This window comes from Geotrypetes seraphini, chromosome 10 (genome assembly GCF_902459505.1).
Source record: "Geotrypetes seraphini chromosome 10, aGeoSer1.1, whole genome shotgun sequence".
NCBI classification, from domain to species: Eukaryota; Metazoa; Chordata; class Amphibia; order Gymnophiona; family Dermophiidae; genus Geotrypetes; species Geotrypetes seraphini.
The window spans coordinates 64,589,873-64,609,852 of NC_047093.1; the positions used below are offsets into that span (position 1 = coordinate 64,589,873).

The 19,980-nt window shown below is 41.1% G+C and overlaps 1 protein-coding gene across 3 annotated transcripts in view; it reads right to left on the bottom strand.

Moving 5' to 3' along the window:
- Positions 1-1,786: 1,786 nt before the first annotated feature.
- The window catches only part of LOC117368226 (kelch-like protein 20), a 49,671-nt gene continuing 31,477 nt past the window's right edge, over positions 1,787-19,980 (bottom strand). For 2 of the 3 annotated variants that reach the window (XM_033961660.1, XM_033961661.1), the window contains 5 exons: positions 19,770-19,913; positions 16,154-16,287; positions 13,341-13,549; positions 5,914-6,020; positions 1,787-2,136 (listed from right to left, as the gene is read on the bottom strand). In XM_033961660.1, coding sequence (XP_033817551.1) covers positions 2,064-2,136; positions 5,914-6,020; positions 13,341-13,549; positions 16,154-16,287; positions 19,770-19,913 — 667 coding nt within the window. In that variant the 3' untranslated portion in view covers positions 1,787-2,063. The remainder of the gene's footprint in view (positions 2,137-5,913; positions 6,021-13,340; positions 13,550-16,153; positions 16,288-19,769; positions 19,914-19,980) is intronic. The other variant, XM_033961662.1, reaches the window with a different exon arrangement.

Consider the following 19,980-nt stretch of genomic DNA (forward strand, 5'->3'; position numbering starts at 1 on the left):
GCTCCCACGTTGTCTAAGGAAGTCCCTGATTGGCCATTGTTTTGGCCAATCAGGAACTTCCTTAGACTCCTCTCTAAGGAAGTCCCTGATTGGCTGAGGTGCCCTGGCCCATCCAAAGGGAGGAGCCTGAGGTGCCTCAGCCAATCAGTGCCTTAGACCTCTCCCTGTGCATCAGATGATGCGCTGGGGCGGAGCCTAAGGCTGTTATTGGGTGGTAGTGGCGGCAGCAGAGTAGGAGCAGGAGGAGTTTCCTCCTGCTCCCGAAGATTTTGCCGGTGCTTAGGAGCAGGAGGAGGGTCTGGGCACCCCTCCTGCTCCCGAAGATGTTGGGGAGCCTTGCCCAAGGAGCAGAAGGGACCGGGCACCCTTCCTGCTCCCAACAATTTTACAGGTACCGGGATGGGAGGGCCCAACCAGGGGTGGGTGGGAGGCCTAGGAGCAAGAGGGAACGAGCACCCCTTCTCCCAACTTTGGTGTCGGGGTGGGCTATGCCAGGTCAGTCCCAGTCAGGGGGTTAGTTAGTCTATGGAGCAGAAGGGACCGGACACCCCTCCTGCTCTCAACATTTTAAAGACGGGGAGGGAGGAGGGGTGGGTCTGGCTGGCCCGACCCGACCCAACCAGGGGTGGACCGGTCGGGTGCGGTGGCCCATTCTGGGGTGGGCCGTGCCGGCAGGAGGGAGGCCTAAGGAGCAGGAGGGACTGAGCACCCCTCCTGCTCCAAACTTTTACGTACTGGAGGGGGGGGGTGTTGGGGTGGGCAGCTGCAAATTAAAAAAACAAAACAAAAACTTTTCCTTTGCACGGGCTGGCTCTCCTGCTCCCCCCTTCCAGGCAATCTTGCTGCCCAGACTCTCCTTCTCTCTGCCACCTTCCATGCAGTGCGAGCCCGCGGGTTTAAAGCAGGGCTGCACTGCGGCGTGCAGCCCTGCTTTAAACCCGCGGGCTCACACTGCAGGGAAGGCGGCAGAGAGTAAGAGCTCAGGGCAGAAAGTAGGGCTGGAAGATCGGGGCGAGCAGGCAGGAGACAGGGGGCAGAGTAGGGCTGCTATGGAGCTGGAAAATCAGAAAGACGTTTTCGACTGGTCTCCAGCAGTTGCTTCTTAGGTTGAGCGGCCAGCCCAGTCGGATCAGAAATTTTGTGTAGTGAATTGGGTCGCTCTACAATTTGCATGCGTTTCACCTCATTTGCATGCACGAATTCGAAGCGGATCGCAGGAGAGGTAAGTGAATCAGGCCGGATGGAAATTTGATAGTAAAGGGGTCGCAAACCGATCGGTACATGATCGCTTTGCTTTGTGAATCTAGCCCATTCTGTTTTAAACACATGCATCCGTATTACAATATATTTTGTTTAGAAAGAGTCTGTTCTAGCTGCTACTGCTTATGTCAGTGGCATAGCCAGATGGAATATTTTGGGTAGTCTTGCAGGCAAAGTGAGTGGGCATGAAATTTCTACCCTCCCCCTCTCCTCCCCAACTCAAACTCAAACTTAAAATATAAATACCTTAACTGGCAGAGATCTCAAGTCCTGCCAAGTTGAGTATCTTCTCTGAAGACACCCAGAACTCCCTTCTGCCAAGCTCAGCAATCAACCGCAGTGTTCCTGAGCCACTGGCACCTCATTCATGAAACCTGGAAAGCTGCTGCAGACTTCTGACCTTGGCAGAAGGAAGTTCTGGGTGCTTTCAAAGAAGGTCTTCAGCTGGCAGGGCTTAAGGATCCCCACCAGCTACAGTAAGGGTGTACTGCTGCTGAGTGGTTATCATTAAAGCATATTTTCCAGCTTGATAGTCTGGTCTTTTCATTTTTTGTTTACAAATGGTTACAGCATTACAATAAGGAAGTATTCCATCTCCTCAGACAAAAGGGTAAGAAAGTGCTGAATCCACTCAAGGGCCAAGCTACGGGAAATCTTTGGAGTCATACAGGGCATATCTTGTGGAAAAAAATCGCCTACTACAATGCATCTTTCTGAGTTGTCTGCATGCATTAGATGCTGTGTGAATTTCCTCCAGCAAGGTGTGAGAAATCTGTGCCCATCTGGGAAGCCTTTCAGGAACATCACTCATAGGTTTCCAGCCTCACAACACCAACTCCACCTCCTGGATGTCGCTGCTGCATAGCGGTGAAGAGTCTAAGAAAGAAAATACAAAGAGCACAAGTTTTCCTTCAGGCCACAGCTGTTCTTGAAAATTTCACCTCCTTGTCATATTGAATATCCAGTCTTAAGTGTTGATTGGAATCAGCAGATGAGAGGTACACTGCTGTTGTTAAGATGCCATTGTATTAATAGCCCTGACACAGCAGGAGCAAAGATGGCCCCATGAAACGCAGGCCGCGTCAGATCTCAGGAACAAAAGTTAAGAAACTATTTGAATAAGCAACGGCTCCAGTTCAACAAATCATTGGCGGCATACATGAAACACTGAAATGATAATATAGCGTCTTCAAGATAAATACCGCTTTTTGAAATAGAAACTAGAAGCATTTTTGCATTGGTCTGTCGATTCTTTACTGAAATAACCTGTATGGATTTTGAAATTTTATGGGGAAAAAAAATTTAATGCTGTGTGGTTTAGGCATATGTAGGCAGTATTAAGAATGAGTAAAGCCTGCCTTTTTATAGGATGTTTTTGAAGTAATTTATTAAAATAAGATAGAAATAAAAGTTTAAATTAAAATTAAACATAATGAGTACGAATTTAAAATAATGAGTAAGGGTTAAGAGGGGGCTGGTTGCCTATGACGTGAGTAGGAGCAGAAGCAAGTGAAATGCTTCTCGATAAAACCCTGAATTGGGTACAAGGCTCCATATTCTGCGGCATACCACCCCGATTTTGAGAATTTTCACAACTTAAAAGCTTAAAAGATTAGCCATACGGTTTTTAATTCTGGAGGTAGTGGTTTTTGGGTGTCAGGTCAAAAGTGCGCCGGGACAAAGGTGTGCCCAGACAATTGAGCGCAGCGCAGAGGTGCGCGCCGCTCAAAATTACTGTTTTTAGGGCTCCGACGTGGGGACGTGGGGGGGAACCCCCCCACTTTACTTAATAGACATCGCACCGCGTTGTGGGGGCGTTGTGGGAGGTTTGGGGGGTTGTAACCCCCCACATTTTACTGAAAACTTCACTTTTTCCCTGTTTTAAGGGAAAAAGTTAAGTTTACAGTAAAATGTGGAGGGTTACAACCCCCCAAACCCCCCATAAAGCCAGCGCGATGTCTATTAAGTAAAGTGGGGGGGGGGGTTCCCCAACAAAACCCCCCCGTCGGAGCCCCTAAAAACTGTAATTTTGAGTGGCACGCGCCTCCGCGCTGCGCTCAATTGTCCTGGCGCGCCTTTGTCTTTCACGCCTTTGTCTATGAACCGGTTTTTGTGATATTTAGGGATCCTTTTACTAAGCTGCATTAGGGCTTTAATGCGCGGAATAGTGCATGCTACAATGCTGCGCGTGCTAGACGCTAATGCCAGCATTAATCTGGCGTTAGGTCTAGCTGCATAGCGTGGGGTTAACGCGCGCTAATCTGCTGTGTGCGCTAAAAACGCTAGCTCGCCTTAGTAAAAGGAGCTCTTAGTATATAGTACTAATCAACCACTAGAATTTTTACTGAATACCCAGTACACTTCCAGGTTAGAACCCGAACTTGGATCTTAGCAGCATAAGTGTGGGTTTTCCCCATTTTATAGTCCCCCCCAACCCACCCTTTCCCAACCCCAAATATAGGGCTCCTTATACAAAGTCGCGCTAGCAGTTTTAACGCACGCACCGGATTAGTGCGTGCTATAGCGCGCGCTAGCCGAAAATCTACCGCCTGCTCAAAAGGAATAGCAGCTAGCGCACGCGGCAATTTAGCACGCACTATTCCAGGCGTTAAGGCCCTAGCGCGGCTTTGTAAAAGGAGCCCATAGTCTGGAATCATGGAATGCCATGTGTCTTGATTGGACTGTAAACTCCACAGAGCAGGAACTGCCTCCATTTCTCTCTCTAGCCCTGTATACAACTTGGAGCACTATACAAATGAATAATTAAAGTAACAGTAGTTTTTTCTGAAATGCTTTAAGTCAGTGGTTCCCAACCCTGTCCTGGAGGAACACCAGGCCAATTGGGTTTTCAGGCTAGCCCTAATGAATATGCATGAAGCAAATTTGCATGCCTATCACTTCCATCATATGCAAATCTCTCTCATGCATATTCATTAGGGCTAGCCTGAAAACCCGATTGGCCTGGTGTTCCTCCAGGACAGGGTTGGGAATCACTGCTTTAAGTAATAGATATAGAGCTCCCAGAATAACTACATTGAAGCACATTTTTAGAAAATCTTTGAACTCAGAAGCATAGAATTTATTGATTCTATTGATTAAAAAAAAAGTGTCATGAATGTTATACACTGTTAAGGGGATGTATAATGGCAAGTGCTTATCTATATGCATCAAGAATTACTACTGGGCCAGTTTGCCCTCCCAATTCAGAGCCAGATTTTCTTTTTAACCTCTATTACAGGGCATTCTGGAACATGTTTGTCTTGCAGTCCCCAATTTAAAAAAGCAGGCCAACACATTCTAATATCATATAAGGTATGGGTTTCAACCAGGTCTTTGGGGGGACACCCAGCCAGTCAGGTTTTCAGGATACTCAATGAATATGCATGATAGAGATTTGCATACAATGGAGGCTGTGCATGCAAATTTATCTCATGCATATTAATTGTGGATATCTTGAAAACCAGACTGGCTTGGTGTGTCTCAAGTTGAGAACCTCTGAAGATAAACATTATTTTTTAAAAAAAATCTTGCAACTGACCTTAAATCCAGTCCTCAGGTTCTACAACCCAACCTAGTTTTCAGGATTTCCACAATGAATACATGTGAGATCTATTTGCATGCAATGGAAGCAGTGAATGCAAATAGATCTCACACGTATTCATTGTGGAAATCCTGAAAACCTGGCTGGGTTGTGGACCTTGAGGACTGGATTTGAGGACCCCTGACCAAGGTACTTATTATAGGTATGTAAGATCCAGCAGGGGAATGTGCGGTGCCCTGACTGTATAAAACCCAAAAGTAGGTTTACTGACAGCAGATTTTTTTTTTTTCATTATGGGGTAGTTCTGTTGTAGATTCATCATGGGGAGTAATTTTTGGTAAAGCTGTGGTTTGTGGGGTTTTTGGTAAAAAGAAGTGTCTCTTATTTCAAAAGACGAGTATGATTGGACATAAATCTATTATGCAATTTTGGTTATCGAAAGAAGCGCCTAGTTTCTGGCTTTGGGGGAACCAGATTCGTCTATTGTTATTTGAGTCTTGGGAAGTTAGGCATTCGGCTAGGAAAATTCATATGTTTATGGAAATTTGGGATCCATATATTCAAAATCTTTCACCTAAGGCAAGAAGTTTAATTCTTAATGATTTACACTGAAGTTATGATTATTTACTTAACATTCCAGTTCTTTATTTTTATTATTCTTTATTTTTGTCAACTTCCATTTGGTTTGGGGGGTTTCGTTTTTGGGTTATTTTATTTCTTTAATTAAAGATTTATATATAATTAAAAGGGGTAGGGATGGGAGGAGGAGGGAATTGAATTGAAAAAGGGGGTTTGAACTTGAGAATGTATTAAGGTTTATTGTAGATAATATGGAAATACATTTTGGAGGAATAATAGAACTATGTTTGGCGTCAGTTTGTATTATATGATTTACACTGAAGTTATGATTATTTACTTAACATTCCAGTTCTTTATTTTTATTATTCTTTATTTTTGTCAACTTCCATTTGGTTTGGGGGGTTTCGTTTTTGGGTTATTTTTGTATACTTGTATATTCCTTCAATAAAATGTTATAAATATTTTTATTTAAAAAAAAGGGTGTTAAATCTGTGAATAGCATCTGGAAGGTAAGCAGGAGAAAATATATTCACCTCCACGTGTTGGTTTCTGGATCAAACATTTCCACTGTATTCAAATGGATCGTACCATCAAAGCCTCCCACTGCCAGTAAAAAGCCATTGGCAACAGCCAGACACACCTAAACAAAGACCAAAAATAATGCTAGGGCTCAATACAATGGCCTCTAACTACCCTTATAGTGCTACATTTCCATTTTCTCTTGCTGGTTGAACACCGGAAGGGATTTGGATTTCATTACTCAGTGTTTAAAATCCATAAATACCACCAGGATCAATAGGTATTTCACTGCCCAAGAGGACATTGAATTTTTTTTTTTCTGTATTTCGCTCATGTCTTTATTTTCAGTTGGAAGTTCAAGGCATGTTACATCAGGATTTACAGTCCAACTTTGTACCATTCCTGTTTCTCAGCCTGCTGCTCGAACCATTCAGTGGCTACTTCACTCCGACAATCCCTCACTCCTACAATCCTACACTCATCCCTCAGACTTGGTGATGGTGGGGGAGGAAGGAGGGATGCAGCACAGTGGCTATGGATAAATTTAATTTCACTTGACTGATTTGTAAACTGCTTAGTTAATATTTACTAGGTCATGGTGGTTTTTCAAAATACAAATGAAACTTGAAAGTGTTAGTACTTGCAAGACCCATGGACTTCAATAGGCGAGCAACTTAAGAACATAAGAATTGCCATACAGGGACAGTATCCTGTTTCCAACAGTGGCCAACCCAGGTCCCAAGTACCTAGCTGGAACTCAAGTAGTAAAACTGATTTTATGCTGCTTATCCTAGGAATAAGAAGTGGATTTCCCCAAGCCATCTCAATAATGGCCTATGGACTTCTCTTTTAGGAAATTATCCAAATCTTTTTTAAACCCTGCTAAGCTAACTGATTTCATCACATTCTCCCGCAATGAATTCTAGAGTTTAATTACATGTTGTGTGAAGAAATATTTTCTCCGGTCTGTTTTAAATCTACTAACTAATAGCTTCATTGCATACCCCCTAGTCCTAGTATTTTTAGAAAGAGGAAACAAACAATTTACATCTATCCTTTCCACTTCACTCATTATGTTATAGACCTCTATCATATCACCCCTTAGTTGTCTCATCCAGATCATCCATAACGCATTAATCAAACTTATAATGAAAGGTAAGAAATTCGATCACGTGACTCCTCGTCTTAAAAAAGCACACTGGCTTCCTGTCGCACATCGCATAATATACAAATTAAGTTTGCTTACCTTCAAATCTCTGATATACAAAACTCCGGCTTTCATTTACAAATCGTTGATTCCTTATACCACATCTAGATCACTGAGGTGCAATGATCAACACTTATTAGTCATCCCCTCACTTAAAATTATTAACACACGACGGCACTTCATCTTTTCCGTTACAGCTCCTCAAACATGGAATTCCCTCCCTATTTACTTAAGTTATGATTATTTACTTAACATTCCAGAGAAAAATTTGGATAAATTTAAGAGCAAACTTAAAAGCTTTCTCTTTATAGACGCATTTAATGACTAAAAGGACTGTAGGAGCTTCATTTTTATTGGCATAACTTCTTTGAGATTCTTTCCCTTCCTATTGTTTTCAACCATAAATGTCTTTTCTTCTATCAACCAAATTGTATTTCTGTCCCCATCCTTTCCTCACGTTTTATTATGTTTGTCAAATTAGTCTTCAATATGTTTTGTAAAGTTCAGTTTTTTTGTTACTTTTGTTTGTCCCCCCTATTTTGTAATTTTACTGATTTGTTCATTGCTTAGGATTTTGAATAAGCGATTAATCAAATTTTATAATAAACTTGAAAACTTGAAACTCTTCTCCAAGCTGAAGAGGCCTAGCTGCTTTAGCCTTTCCTCATAAGGAAGTCATCCCAAACCTTTTATTTTCATCACCCTTCTCTGTACCTTTTCTAATTCTGCTACATCTTTTTTTGAGATACGGTAACCAGAAATGCACACATATGAAGATTTCTGTCCAAAAGGACTCCTAATATGTTATAATGTAGAAAAAATAGGGTATAGTAAGGGGGTGTAATCCTCAATAAGTTTAATTGGAGTAGCAAAGAGCAATTTTGGTTTTATTTGAATTTAGTTTCTATTTAAACTCCCTTGTTCATTTCTCGACAACAAACATCACTCTTGAGATTTCCTTGCAATGTTTTGAGAGAACCGACACAATATAAATTAAGACAATAATGTCATCTGCAGAGTTAAACAATTTAACCCCTAGATCTGTTAACCTAATACCTAAAGAGGATAAATAAATATTAAAAAGCGGAGGGGAAAGGAGTGACCCTTGTGGAACTCCACAAGGATTCCTCCAAGATTGAGAAAGTGTAATGTTAAATAATACATGGTAAGAACATGAGCACAAGAAATCAAAAAGCCATTGAAAAACATGGCCAGTAATTCCCATGGAATCCAAGCACTGAAGTAATATTCTGTGATCAACAAGGTCAAAGGCACAGCTAAGAATTAAGCTGGTAGTTCTAAAGGTACTTAAATGATTTAACCAGTGTAACTGATGCACCACTGAGTTTAGGGACTAATGCAGGTTAAGCTGGGTGACCAGTAATTTTGGAGGCAATATTTTGATCAATTTGAGCATTATAGAATTTAAACGGTTTTGGATATATTGATAAGTTAGGATTTTTCAAGTCCAGACATCTATAGTAAGCACTAATTGCATGTCTTAGATAAAGGTAGTGAAAGGGCTTAGGGAAATATTAAACAACAGAGGCACCAACACTGAGCCCTGAGGGACACCACAAGGCAAAAAATGAAAAGTTGAGGTAGAGACAAGCAACTATACTTTAACACTATTGTCTTTGCAGAAGAAGATCATGGTCTACTAGATCAAAAACAGCTGTGAAGTCAAGAGAGATTACTAAAGCAACTTTATCTTGATCAAAAGCTCACTCACAAGAGTAGTTAGGATGGATTTTGGGCTAAGTCCCAGCCTAAAGCCAGACTGCTGTAATCATCACAGTAAGACGGGGAATCAGGCCTTGAAAAGGAATTTTGAACCATGCCGGTGTAGGAGTGTTTGACTTTAGAAAGAAGTTAGACAAGGGAAAAAGTGGTAAGGTTAAATTCAGTTCAAGAGGTACTAAATATAGCCTTCTGAGGATCAGGGCAGGTGGGGAATGTAGATAAAGCAGAGGTTAAAAATGTTGTGGGGGTAGGGAAAGTGATGTGAAGCTAAGTTATCAATGTGTGAAGGGAAGAGATCGTAGACTAGTATGGTCATGATCCTCAATACTACGGGTTATGGCAGTGGAGTTTTAGGGTCAATCTGCTATACTAGAAAAAGTGGGGGGTTGTTTTTTTGAGTTGGTTAATTGAATGGTTAATCAGGTTTGTATAGAACTTTCTTTGCTTAAATTTTCCATGGTAGAAATGGCAGTGAGCAAGTATTCTGAGGTTCTGTATGTCTTCTACAGTTTTCAGCATTGCTTGCCTGCTTTTAAGAAGGCAAAGGCCCTTATGATACCAGGAATTGTGAAAGAAATGTAGATAGATAAGAAGAAAAAGGTAAGGGCAATAGATGCTTAGGTAAGGGGAAGATTTGAAGATGTGGGTGAGCAGAGCCTCTAGAAGTGTGCGGAAGTTCAGAAAAAGGCAGACTCTTAAGAATGGCCAGGTATTGGGAGTCTAAGTGAGGACTCGGGACTTGGGTGGGATTTATTTTATTCAAAATATGTATAACCCACTCAATCTACCATTCTCAGTGGGGATTGTGAATAAGAATTCAGGGACTGGGTAGAATGGAAGCATGTGACTTGGAGATTATGTGTAGGGATGATGGGGACTAAGAAATTGAGCTGGATTAGGAAAGGCAGTGAAGACCAGATAACTGAGGATTGCAAGTCTGAGTGTAAATATATGGGGAACAGAGACAATTTGAAGAATCTCAAGAGGTTGGGAAGCAGTTGAAAAGGAATGTAGAGAGCTATTCAGAATGTGATACACAAAGGGATAGAATTTGAAGAAGGTGAAAGAGGTAGAAATGGAGAGAGATTAACAGTGGAATGGGTGTCTGAGTGGGGAATAAACCATAAGAAAGGGACTGGAGGTGGCGAGGGCATGAGTGACAGGGAAGAAGCTGGGGCTGGTAAATAGAGGAGAGGCAGATGAAGGTAGATGAAGCTGAGGAGGGGATGTGTACAGAGGATGGATATGTGGGACTAGAAATTGGGAGAAAGATTGGGGAATAGGTAGGTTAAAGAAGGAATGAGATAGATGTGAGGAATGGGCAGACTGGGGAAGTAAGAGTAAGGAAGTTGGTAAGTAGGTAAAAGGTAAAAAGAATGAGACTGGAAGGGGGAGAACATGGGAAGAAATCTAACTATAAAAAAGTAGACCAGAAAGAGAGAGAGAGAAAGAAAGAAAGATAGAGAGAGTGAGATAAAGAAAGAGACAGAATAAATGAAAATGAGAACCTGGAAGTGAACTTAGGAGAAAATAACAAGAGGAAGTGGTAAAGAGAGACCAGGACCAACACAACCCAAATGAAAAAATAAAATGGCAATTAAGGGCCACTTTCACAGCATGTGGGATCATTCATACGACAGAATTGGCTCCAAGAAAGAGTGCAAAAAGCAAAACGGCTCAGGTTGCCACAACTCCTTGAGCCAGTCCTGGTCACCACACATTACCCATACTCTGCAGGAAAGGGGGTTGCATTATTTCAAACAAATACAAGCTTGATGTCTTCCTAATCTGATTGTCATTTTGGTGTTTAAAATTGTGAGCCAGATTTTGGGAATCTTCAGTGTCGGCCATGTGCTGAAAAATGCAGGAAGATTGCTATCCGTCCGTCCCTGGGACGTGCAATGGTGACAGAGTTCATTCCTTGCGTGGTGTAGATTCAGTGGGAATTTTCCAACAACCTGCCTGTGGATACAGTTAATTATAAAGTTGATCAGATTCTCCCACGGATAAGAATTAACTTATGGCAATGATTGAGCCCAGCAGGAAGGGCAGAGGCACAAACAGAAAGCTTTGCTTCTAGGAAGCTGGGTTTTGTTAAAGCAGTATTCAAGCTGGGTGACAAAGAGCTCCCCTTCAAAATCAGATTTCCAAAGGAACTTATAGACCATATATGGTCGATGCTATTCACTTTCCTAAGGTTTTGCCCCAGGAGAAGGCACATGGGAGAACATGTAACTATGAAGGAAAGCTAATAATGTTTTAATAATAGCCTACATATTTTTAGTAAGGCAAAGCTATTAAGTCTCTGTGCTTAACAATTACTAGATGGAAGGGGGAGTTTTTCTCATGTTATGCACAAGCTGCTATCAGCAGGAGGAAAAACAGCGCACTCAGGGAGTTGTTAATGAAAGGACTAAAGCAAAAGAAAAAATGTTTTTGAGATGAATTTTTGTACTCGAGATTATTGCTTTTAAAAGTTTGCTATTTGAAATATGAATATTTATTTGTTTAATTTGATTTAGTAATCACCTCTATGACTAAAAACAAAAGAATACCATATAATGACGATAAAAGCTCTGCAATATACAGTAAAACTTAAAGTAGATTAAGTAATAGGGTAGAGTTGAAAGTGACAACTGCCCAATTAGAATGAAAGAACGTAATGACGTCACAGGGAATTTCCTATAAATGAGCACAAAAAAACGCTGCCGCCATCTTGTCTAGAGAGTGTAACGGGCTTGCTGGTGGAATGCAATAACATAAGGTAAATAATGATAAATACGTAGATTAGTAAGCAATAACAGTACGATCGAGTTGGGTAGGCATGTAGTAACAGAATTTTTTTTTAGCTTTTTATTTAGGGGACAGCTTTGATACAGCCTGTGGGGTGAAACATGTCGGCAGGGGTCCCCAGCCGACAGAGCTTCAGCTAAATAAGATAATTGCTTTGGCTCATAGTTTTAATAATATTTAACAAAAGCATAAAAATGTTTAAATTAAAAAAAATAAAAATAGGTATAAAGGATCGATGACGATTTAAGCAGTCTTTCTAAAAATGAAGGAAGGAAGGATTACTGCATTATGGGCTCCTTTTACTAAGCTGCGATAGTGGTTTTACTGCACGCTTAGCGTGCGCTAAATTGCCACGCGTGCTAGACGCTAACACCAGCATTGAGCTGGCGTTAGTTCTAGCCTTGTAGCGCGGGTTTAGCGCACGCTAAAATTCTGCTTGTGCTAAAAACGCTATCGCAGCTTAGTGAAAGGAGCCCTATATTCCAGGGATCCTTAAATAGTGATGAATTGAATTAGGAATGATTCCATGAACTTTGAACCTCAATATATAAAACCAAAAGAAAGCATTCAACTAACTATAAAAACAATGCTATCATACCCAGCTCTTCACTGCCCCATTTGCTCCCTACCCATATCCTGGCTCCAAAGCCATGCCTTTGCCAGTTTGAAATCACGGGTCATCTTTCTTCCTGATATGCCCCATAATGAAAATAAGCTTTTTATCTTCCAAATTGTGACCAGCCTTCTTTTATTCTAGGTACCAGGAGATTGTCCTGGGCAGAGCATAAATTGAGATCCAGAGACTATAACACATCAAATACTGGGGGTTGGGTTTGATCCCATTCATCAATTTAAACAAGGAAATCAAAACCTTAAAGCCACCTCTCTGCTCAACAGGTAACTAGTGTGGTTTTTCCCAACACTGAGGTAACTTGATCTCTATCTCCCAATTCCCCCCCATAGATAAGCAGCTGTATTTTTGAGTAAAACTGCAGGTATCACCACAATACAAGCTCATAAAGATCAATGTCTACTTAACATATCTGGTATAAAGAACATCTTCAGTTGGTAGAATAAGCCCTGAACTAATCTGGAGATCTGACTCTCAGTATGACATTGTGCTATTCTAGTTCTAACCCAGACGTTAGCCTAATTGAGGCTTCAGGGCCTACACAGAGAGTTAGCTTCACTGACCATCAAATGTTAACCCAACATCAAACCATATCCCCAAATTTCTGACACAAACCTTGATTAATTTTGGTCACCGCAACCACCAAATCTGGGATCTTCTGATCCAGCAAGTGGGCCTCAGTTTACAGACCTCGACTTCCATTTATTTGTCTACAATCAAAAGTGTTAATCTTCTTCCGATCCCTGCCCTTACTAATGAATGGATATAAGCTGTCTCACTTTTGTTTTACATTTCCTTACAATAGCTACATGAAGCTTATGAATGGAGAGAGGAAGGAATAGTTTATCTTATAACACAATAGTGCTGCTCAGCTCTTAGTCAGATGAAGGGCATCTGTGTATAATTTGGATTGCCACTATGGCCAAAGGGTGGCACTGCAGCCTAAGAGGAGACATCTGTTATAGTTCTTTGTCAAAAGGAACTCTGGAATCCTGGGCAATTGCCAGAAGGAGAAAATGGAAGTGAAAAACACTTTTGAATCTGTGCTCGGTTTCATATATATTTACCTTGTTCCGTTTTGATTTCATTGGCACCATGGGTGACCACCAATTAGTTAGAGGATCGAAGCGCTCAGCGCTGCAGTGTTCCATGATGCTGTCTCGTCCTCCAACAACGTAAATTTTCCCTTGGAACACAGCGCAGCCGAAGTTCTCCCTGCAGGTTCCAAGAGCGGGGCACAGGGACCAGGAATTCTCCTCAGGGCTGTAGCGTTCCACTGGAAAGACAACATAGCTTAGCTTATGTTGCTACCAGACATTAAGTTTCAAGTTTATGAAAAGCTTGATATGCCGCTTATAAGTAAAACTTTCTAACACTTTGTAAGCATGCGCATACATTAAAATTTTAAAGCCAAAGCGAAGAGAACTCTATTTAAATAGGAAAGGCAATATAAAGATTAAAGACATATCAAAACCCTGGCAGGTGGGGAATGTTGGGGGTGAATTTTGTGCTATGCTGATGTTTATTGCTAGGATTAGGAGCCTTTTGTGTTAGTGAGCAAGGTTGTTGTCTGCGGGTTATTGTTACTCGGAATTACTGTTTGCTTTTAGAGTTCTATGTATATTATTTTTGCAACTTTCAATAAACATTTATTGATATAAAAAAGAGACCAAACTAAAGCTTAACTTTTTATACCGAGTCATCATTCTGAGAAGGCTCAACTCGGTTTACAGCAATTAAATAAACAGGGAATGATTTACAAATGATAAATAGAAGATAATAGCAAAATTTCAAAAGAATAAGGGCTCCTTTTACGAAGGTGCGCTAGCGTTTTTAGCGCACGCACCGGATTAGTGCGCACTAGCCGAAAAACTACCACCTGCTCAAAAGGAGGCGGTAGCGGCTAGTGCACATGGCATTTTAGCACACGTTATTCCGCGCGTTAAGGCCCTAACACGCCTTCGTAAAAATAGCCCTTCATTTTCAAAATGTTTGGCAAATAGAGTAGTTTTTAAAGATTTACGGAAAAATTGAAATGAACTGGAACTCTTAAAAAAAGGGGAGATCATTCCAGAGTTGAGAGAGTTTAAAGACCAAAGATTGACTGAAGATCTTACTCCCTTTATTAAGAAGGAAGGGAGAGTTTAAATTGTTGGATACCTCTTGCAAAGGAGAATCGGTGAACATTAAAAAAAAAAAAAAAAAAAATAAGGAATAAGAGGATTAAAAATACCATGAAGAATTTTAAAAGAAATTTAAATTGAATTCTAAAATAAGCCGGGAGCCAATGAAGACTCTGAAGTAAAGGGGGTCACATGGTCTAATTTACGTTTTCCAAAAATCAGCTTCGCAGCAGTATTCTGAATTAATTGTAATCTTTTTGTAATGCCAAGGTAGATAGCGTTACAGTAATCAAGAAGAGATAATATATCAAAAACTGGTATCTTCATCATCAAAGTCTCCCTCCTGAGTAATCAACCTGTCCTATATTTCATAAGGCACAGATTTACCTTTCTGGTTACAAAAATGATCATTACCATCATCATCTTTTCTGCAAAACAAACTCTTCTAGTGTAATGAATTTCAAGGGTACTCTGAGATAAGTCCCTTGCTTCCACTACAGAAAATGCACCTGTTGTACACCAGCTGCACAAAACTCTTTAATCTTTCACAGCATCAAAGATATAATTGTGCCGTAGCTTTCATACCAAAAACAGGCCCCTGCTCTCACATTTAAATGCGCTCTCCACATTTGGGCAAAGACCACAGGGAAATTATAAACAAGAAAATAGCGCTTTTCATGATTTTTATGCTGCTTCTGTAACTTTGAGGCATCTGTGTATTTTGGGGTAATTTTTTTTATGTTCATATTTCATTTTCATTTCATGCAATATTTATATGGTGCTTATTGTAAGACTACTAGTTGAATTACAAAATAACCTGTATACAATTTAAGTCACTATTAACTTTTTAACTCATGGGCTCTGCTGTACAAAATATTCTAGGGAACTTAAATGGACTTCTGAATAGTCATATTAAGGCATAGATATAGGGCTCCTTTTACGAAGGTGCGCTAGGGGTTTTTAGCGCATGCACAAAATTACTACCACCTGCTGAAAAGGAGGCGGTAGCGGCTAGCGCGCTCAGGAATTTAACGCGCGATATTGCACGCATTAAGGCCCTAGCACACCTTCGTAAAAGGAGACCATAATGAAAGAAAACAGAACGGAATAGCTAGATTGTGAACCCACCGGGACAGATATGGAAAATACGTAGATGGGAGGTAAATAAGGTTGGAAAATGGTTGGAAAAGTTTTGGTGGGTGAGGGGAGGGTATTAATAAGTATGAATTTTTGAGAATTTTAAGTAATGTCTATATTGTAAAATGATTAATTTACTCTGTATTTCACTTATCGTATATGTTTAAAAATATATATATATATTACATATGTTATGGTAAGGGTGGGAGGGAAGGGATTAAATTTTATGCATTACTGTTAAATATGAAAGAAATTCAAGTGATGTACTTAATTTCAATTGTCAATTTATTGATACACTTGTAAGATGTAAAAATGAATAAAGATTAGAAAAAAAGAAAATACGTAGAGTGTCTGATTAGATTATGAACCACTCAGGTGGCTGTGTTGATGGGTGGTATATCATAAGAACATAAGAATTGCCATACTGGGACAGACCGAAGGTCCATCAAACCCAGTACCCTTTTTCCAACAGTGGTCAACCCAGGTCCTGAGTACCTAGCAAGAACCCAAGTAGTAAAACATTTGGAAACCTATGGCGCCATAAATATAATTTGGTGGATCGTGCACTATTACCAATGAATGATATTCAATTCAAATAACAGCCCATCCCTAGCCACTACCTGAATTCAATGGTGATTTTCCATTTGACCCTCCAATGGCATATAGATATCCATTTATTGCCACCACTCCCAAAGCTGTGCGTCGAATGTTCATGGGAGCCATTTTACACCACTCATTCTTGCTAAGGTCATACCTGAAAGTAATAAAAAGCATCAGCAAACACAAGCAAAAAGTTCATTTGAGAGGTTAGAAAAAGCTTCTTAACTTAGAGGCTAGCAGCCACCAGGAAAAGCCACCAGCAGAAACAGTAAGAGGAGAATGTGGGGCAGTGGTTAAAGCTACAGCCTCAGCACCCTGGGGTTGTGGGTTCAAACCCATGCTGCTCCTTGTGACCCTTGGCAAGTCATTTAATCCCCCTATTGCCCCAGGTACATTAGATAGATTGTGAGCCCACCGGGACAGGGAAAAATGCTTGAGTACCTGAATAAAGTTATGTAAACCGATCTCCCCTGGGAGATTGGTATAGAAAATTGAATAAAGAAATAAAGAACTTATACATGCTTTGGAGAGAGTCAGAGGTTGGTGGGAGGTAACAGGTGGACAACAAACAAAGGAGTTCTGCAGTGAAAATGGTGAAGCCATTCAATTGCGGAGTACAGATCACTTAGGAAAGGATCTCCATAAATGTTGTTTCACATATCTTTAAGTATCCAAATGGTCTTTTCAATTTATTATTTTCACTTTTACATTTTCATTTCACTATTTTGTTTTAACCGATTCATCTTCTTTTATTATTCTATGGTTGGTTCTGTCTACTTAGGCTATATCCACATTTGTTCAACTCCTTGGTATGTATCATTTACTTCAGATCTGTTGTTTTCATTCAGATTCTTTCACTTTGCAATCTCTCTCGTGTATTAGCGGCTTTTCACTAATTTGGCACCTTGGCACCAAACCACCTCACTCTAATATTTCATATATTCACAATCACCCTCACTTCATTTATTTAATTATGGTAAGGGCCACCTTTTTTTTCCTTACCCTTATGCAACAGTGTCCACTCTTGGTTATGACTGTTCAAGGTACACCTCAGTTATACACTTCATAGTGAAATTCAGTGTCTTTCACACATGCTTATCCTTTTTCATTATCATTTTCATTCTCATTTTAGTCCATATACTTTAATTCACTCAGATTATCATTATCGAGTCTCTTATATACATATTCATACTTTTAGGACACCTGAAGAAGGCGGTTTAGTCAAAACATGGATCGGGTCGGGTTGTACCATGAATGTTGCAATGTTTTATTTGACTGAATAAACAACTGTATCAGGAACATATTTTCCACAGTATATCTGTGTTTTTAGGTAACAGGTGGAGAAATGAGGGAGGGTCCTTAAGTGTTTGCTTAGTCATGAGCACTAAAGACTGGAGAAGCCAATAAGCAGAAAGTGGCAGCACAGTTGCATCAAACTTCCATGAAGACCAGGGTGAAGCTTGGGTGTGAGAATAGGTGCCCCATATAAGAGACTTGAAGAGCCTAAACCTCCCCAGCCCCAAGCACCAGCTTCCCTTCCCTGCACGAGTCCATGGCAGCAAAAGCAAATAGAAGGGGTGATCTTTCCATCCCTTCCCTGCCTCCTGACTCCAAAGCCTGCAAAGGAATTATATCTTATGCGGGGCCACTGCTAGCTCTGCTTGTCTCTCTCTTCCTTCTCCCTCCCTGAAACAGAAAGTTACATCATGGGAGAGGGAGGAGGAAAAGGGGGACAAGTAGAGCTGGCAGCAGAGCAACAGGGCTCTAGCCCTATGCATGATTTAATTTTCTATGCAGCCTCCAGAGTCAAGTTTATTAGGTTTTTATATACCACCTATCAAGATTATCTAAGCGTTTTTTTTACCATCAGGTACTCAATCATTTCCCCTATCTGTCCCAGTGGTCTCACAATCTATCTAACATACCTGGGGCTATGGAGGACTGAGTTAGTGAGAGAGGCAGAGAAGGGTAGATCACTCTTCCTATTTGGTCTTGCCGCCACAGAATCGGGCAGGCAGTGACCGAAGGAGGTATCAGTGAGTGAAGGGAAGTGGAGGGAGAGAAAGAGAAGGGGTGATTAGAGGGTGAGGGGTTGAGATGGGATGATGGTGAGGGATGGGACAGGGGAGGGAGAGAGATAATGATGTCCTTCTGTCTCTCTTCTCTCTCTCCATCCAGCAACACACCCCATGGATTTTAGCTTGGACCATCACATCCCAAATTGCCATGCTTTAGCCCCACCCCACTTTAGCCTTTCCAAACATCTGAGTCACCGACCGCCTATGGCAGGGGTGTCAAAGTCCCTCCTCGAGAGCTGCAATCCAGTCGAGTTTTCAGGATTTCCCTAATGAATATGCATGAGATCTATTAGCATACAATGAAAGCAGTGCATGCAAATAGATCTCATGCATATTCATTGGGGAAATCTGAAAACCCGACTGCATTGTGGCCCTCGAGGAGGGACTTTGACACCTCTGGCCTATGGGCATGAGCAATGAGCAGGGGATAAGGGGATGAATGTTTTTAGCAATTGCCACACTAATTTTGGTGGTTATTGGGATTACTGCAAAGCTTGGAGGTAAGATCTGGAATGGATTCTGGGGTTCTGGTTTAAATGTCAGTTTTATAAGATCTAAAAAGTAAGAAAAGAGGGCCTGGAATTGCTTCCCTAAAGAAGTGGAAGAGGAGGACAGCAGTGTAAGAGGATTTGTGCATGCATTGGGATGGATACAAAGGGATGGATACAGAAGGCAGTGAAAGGAGCAGGACTAAGGTTAGTCAAAACAAATGTAATGGGAATTGATGGTGGTTTTCATATTGGACCTTGTGTGCTCATTTTCATCAGTGAGAAAGACAACTGGGAAGACTTGAGGGGTCAATTGGTCCTTTTGCCATCACCTACTATGCTATGATGCAGTCTAGATCGTGGTTCCTAACCCTGTCCAGTGGGTTTTTGGGATAACCCTAATGAATATGCATGAGAGAGATTTACATATAATGGAGGTGACAGACATGCAAATCTGCTCCATGCATATTAATTAGGGCTATCCTGAAAACCAGACTGGCTAGTGGTCCTCCAGGACAGGGTTGGGAACCACTGGTCTAGATGACAATGTAATTAGAGAACTTCCTGTTGGCCTACACACTTTTGAGATGCCATTTGAAAGGATAAAATTCTTAGCTCTATTGGAAATGTCATAGCTGACTTTTTTTTACATTAAGACATACTCTAAAAGAAAAAAAAGTTCTGAGAGCACCTAATGAAAAATGGCAGGTCTCACATGGTCAGCACAGGACTGAGTATACATTCTCTGGGTTCCTGGAAGAGAGAGAATGAACACAGGCCTGAAAAAGAGAATGAAACCTGGGATGCAATCTCCTACACCAAACTGAGGAAATATGTAGAAGAGGGATTCTCCCTGACCCACCTACCCACTTTAAGCCCCCAAGTGTAATTGCAGTGCCAGGAAGACCATCAGCAAACTCTGGGAGAGTGTGAGTCACTGGTGGTTTGGGATTTTAACCAAGGAATAATTTGTTCCAGTGGGTAGTCAATAGCCCTGTCTCTAACACAACATTTCTAAGGAGCCTCCTAGGCCTGTCAGAGGTGATTTATACAAAGATGACTTACTGCACCTTTCCACTGTATTGAGACACGTGATCCCATCATGGCCGCCTACAGAGTACAGGAAATCTCCCAGCTCCGCTACACCCATGTCACGTTTTCCTTCATTCAGCGATGCCACATCCCTTTGCCACTCATTTGTCTTGGCATCATACCTTTGACAGGGAGAAACAAGTGTAAGTGAGCATTTAACAGCCAGAAGTGATAGCTCCTGAAATATAG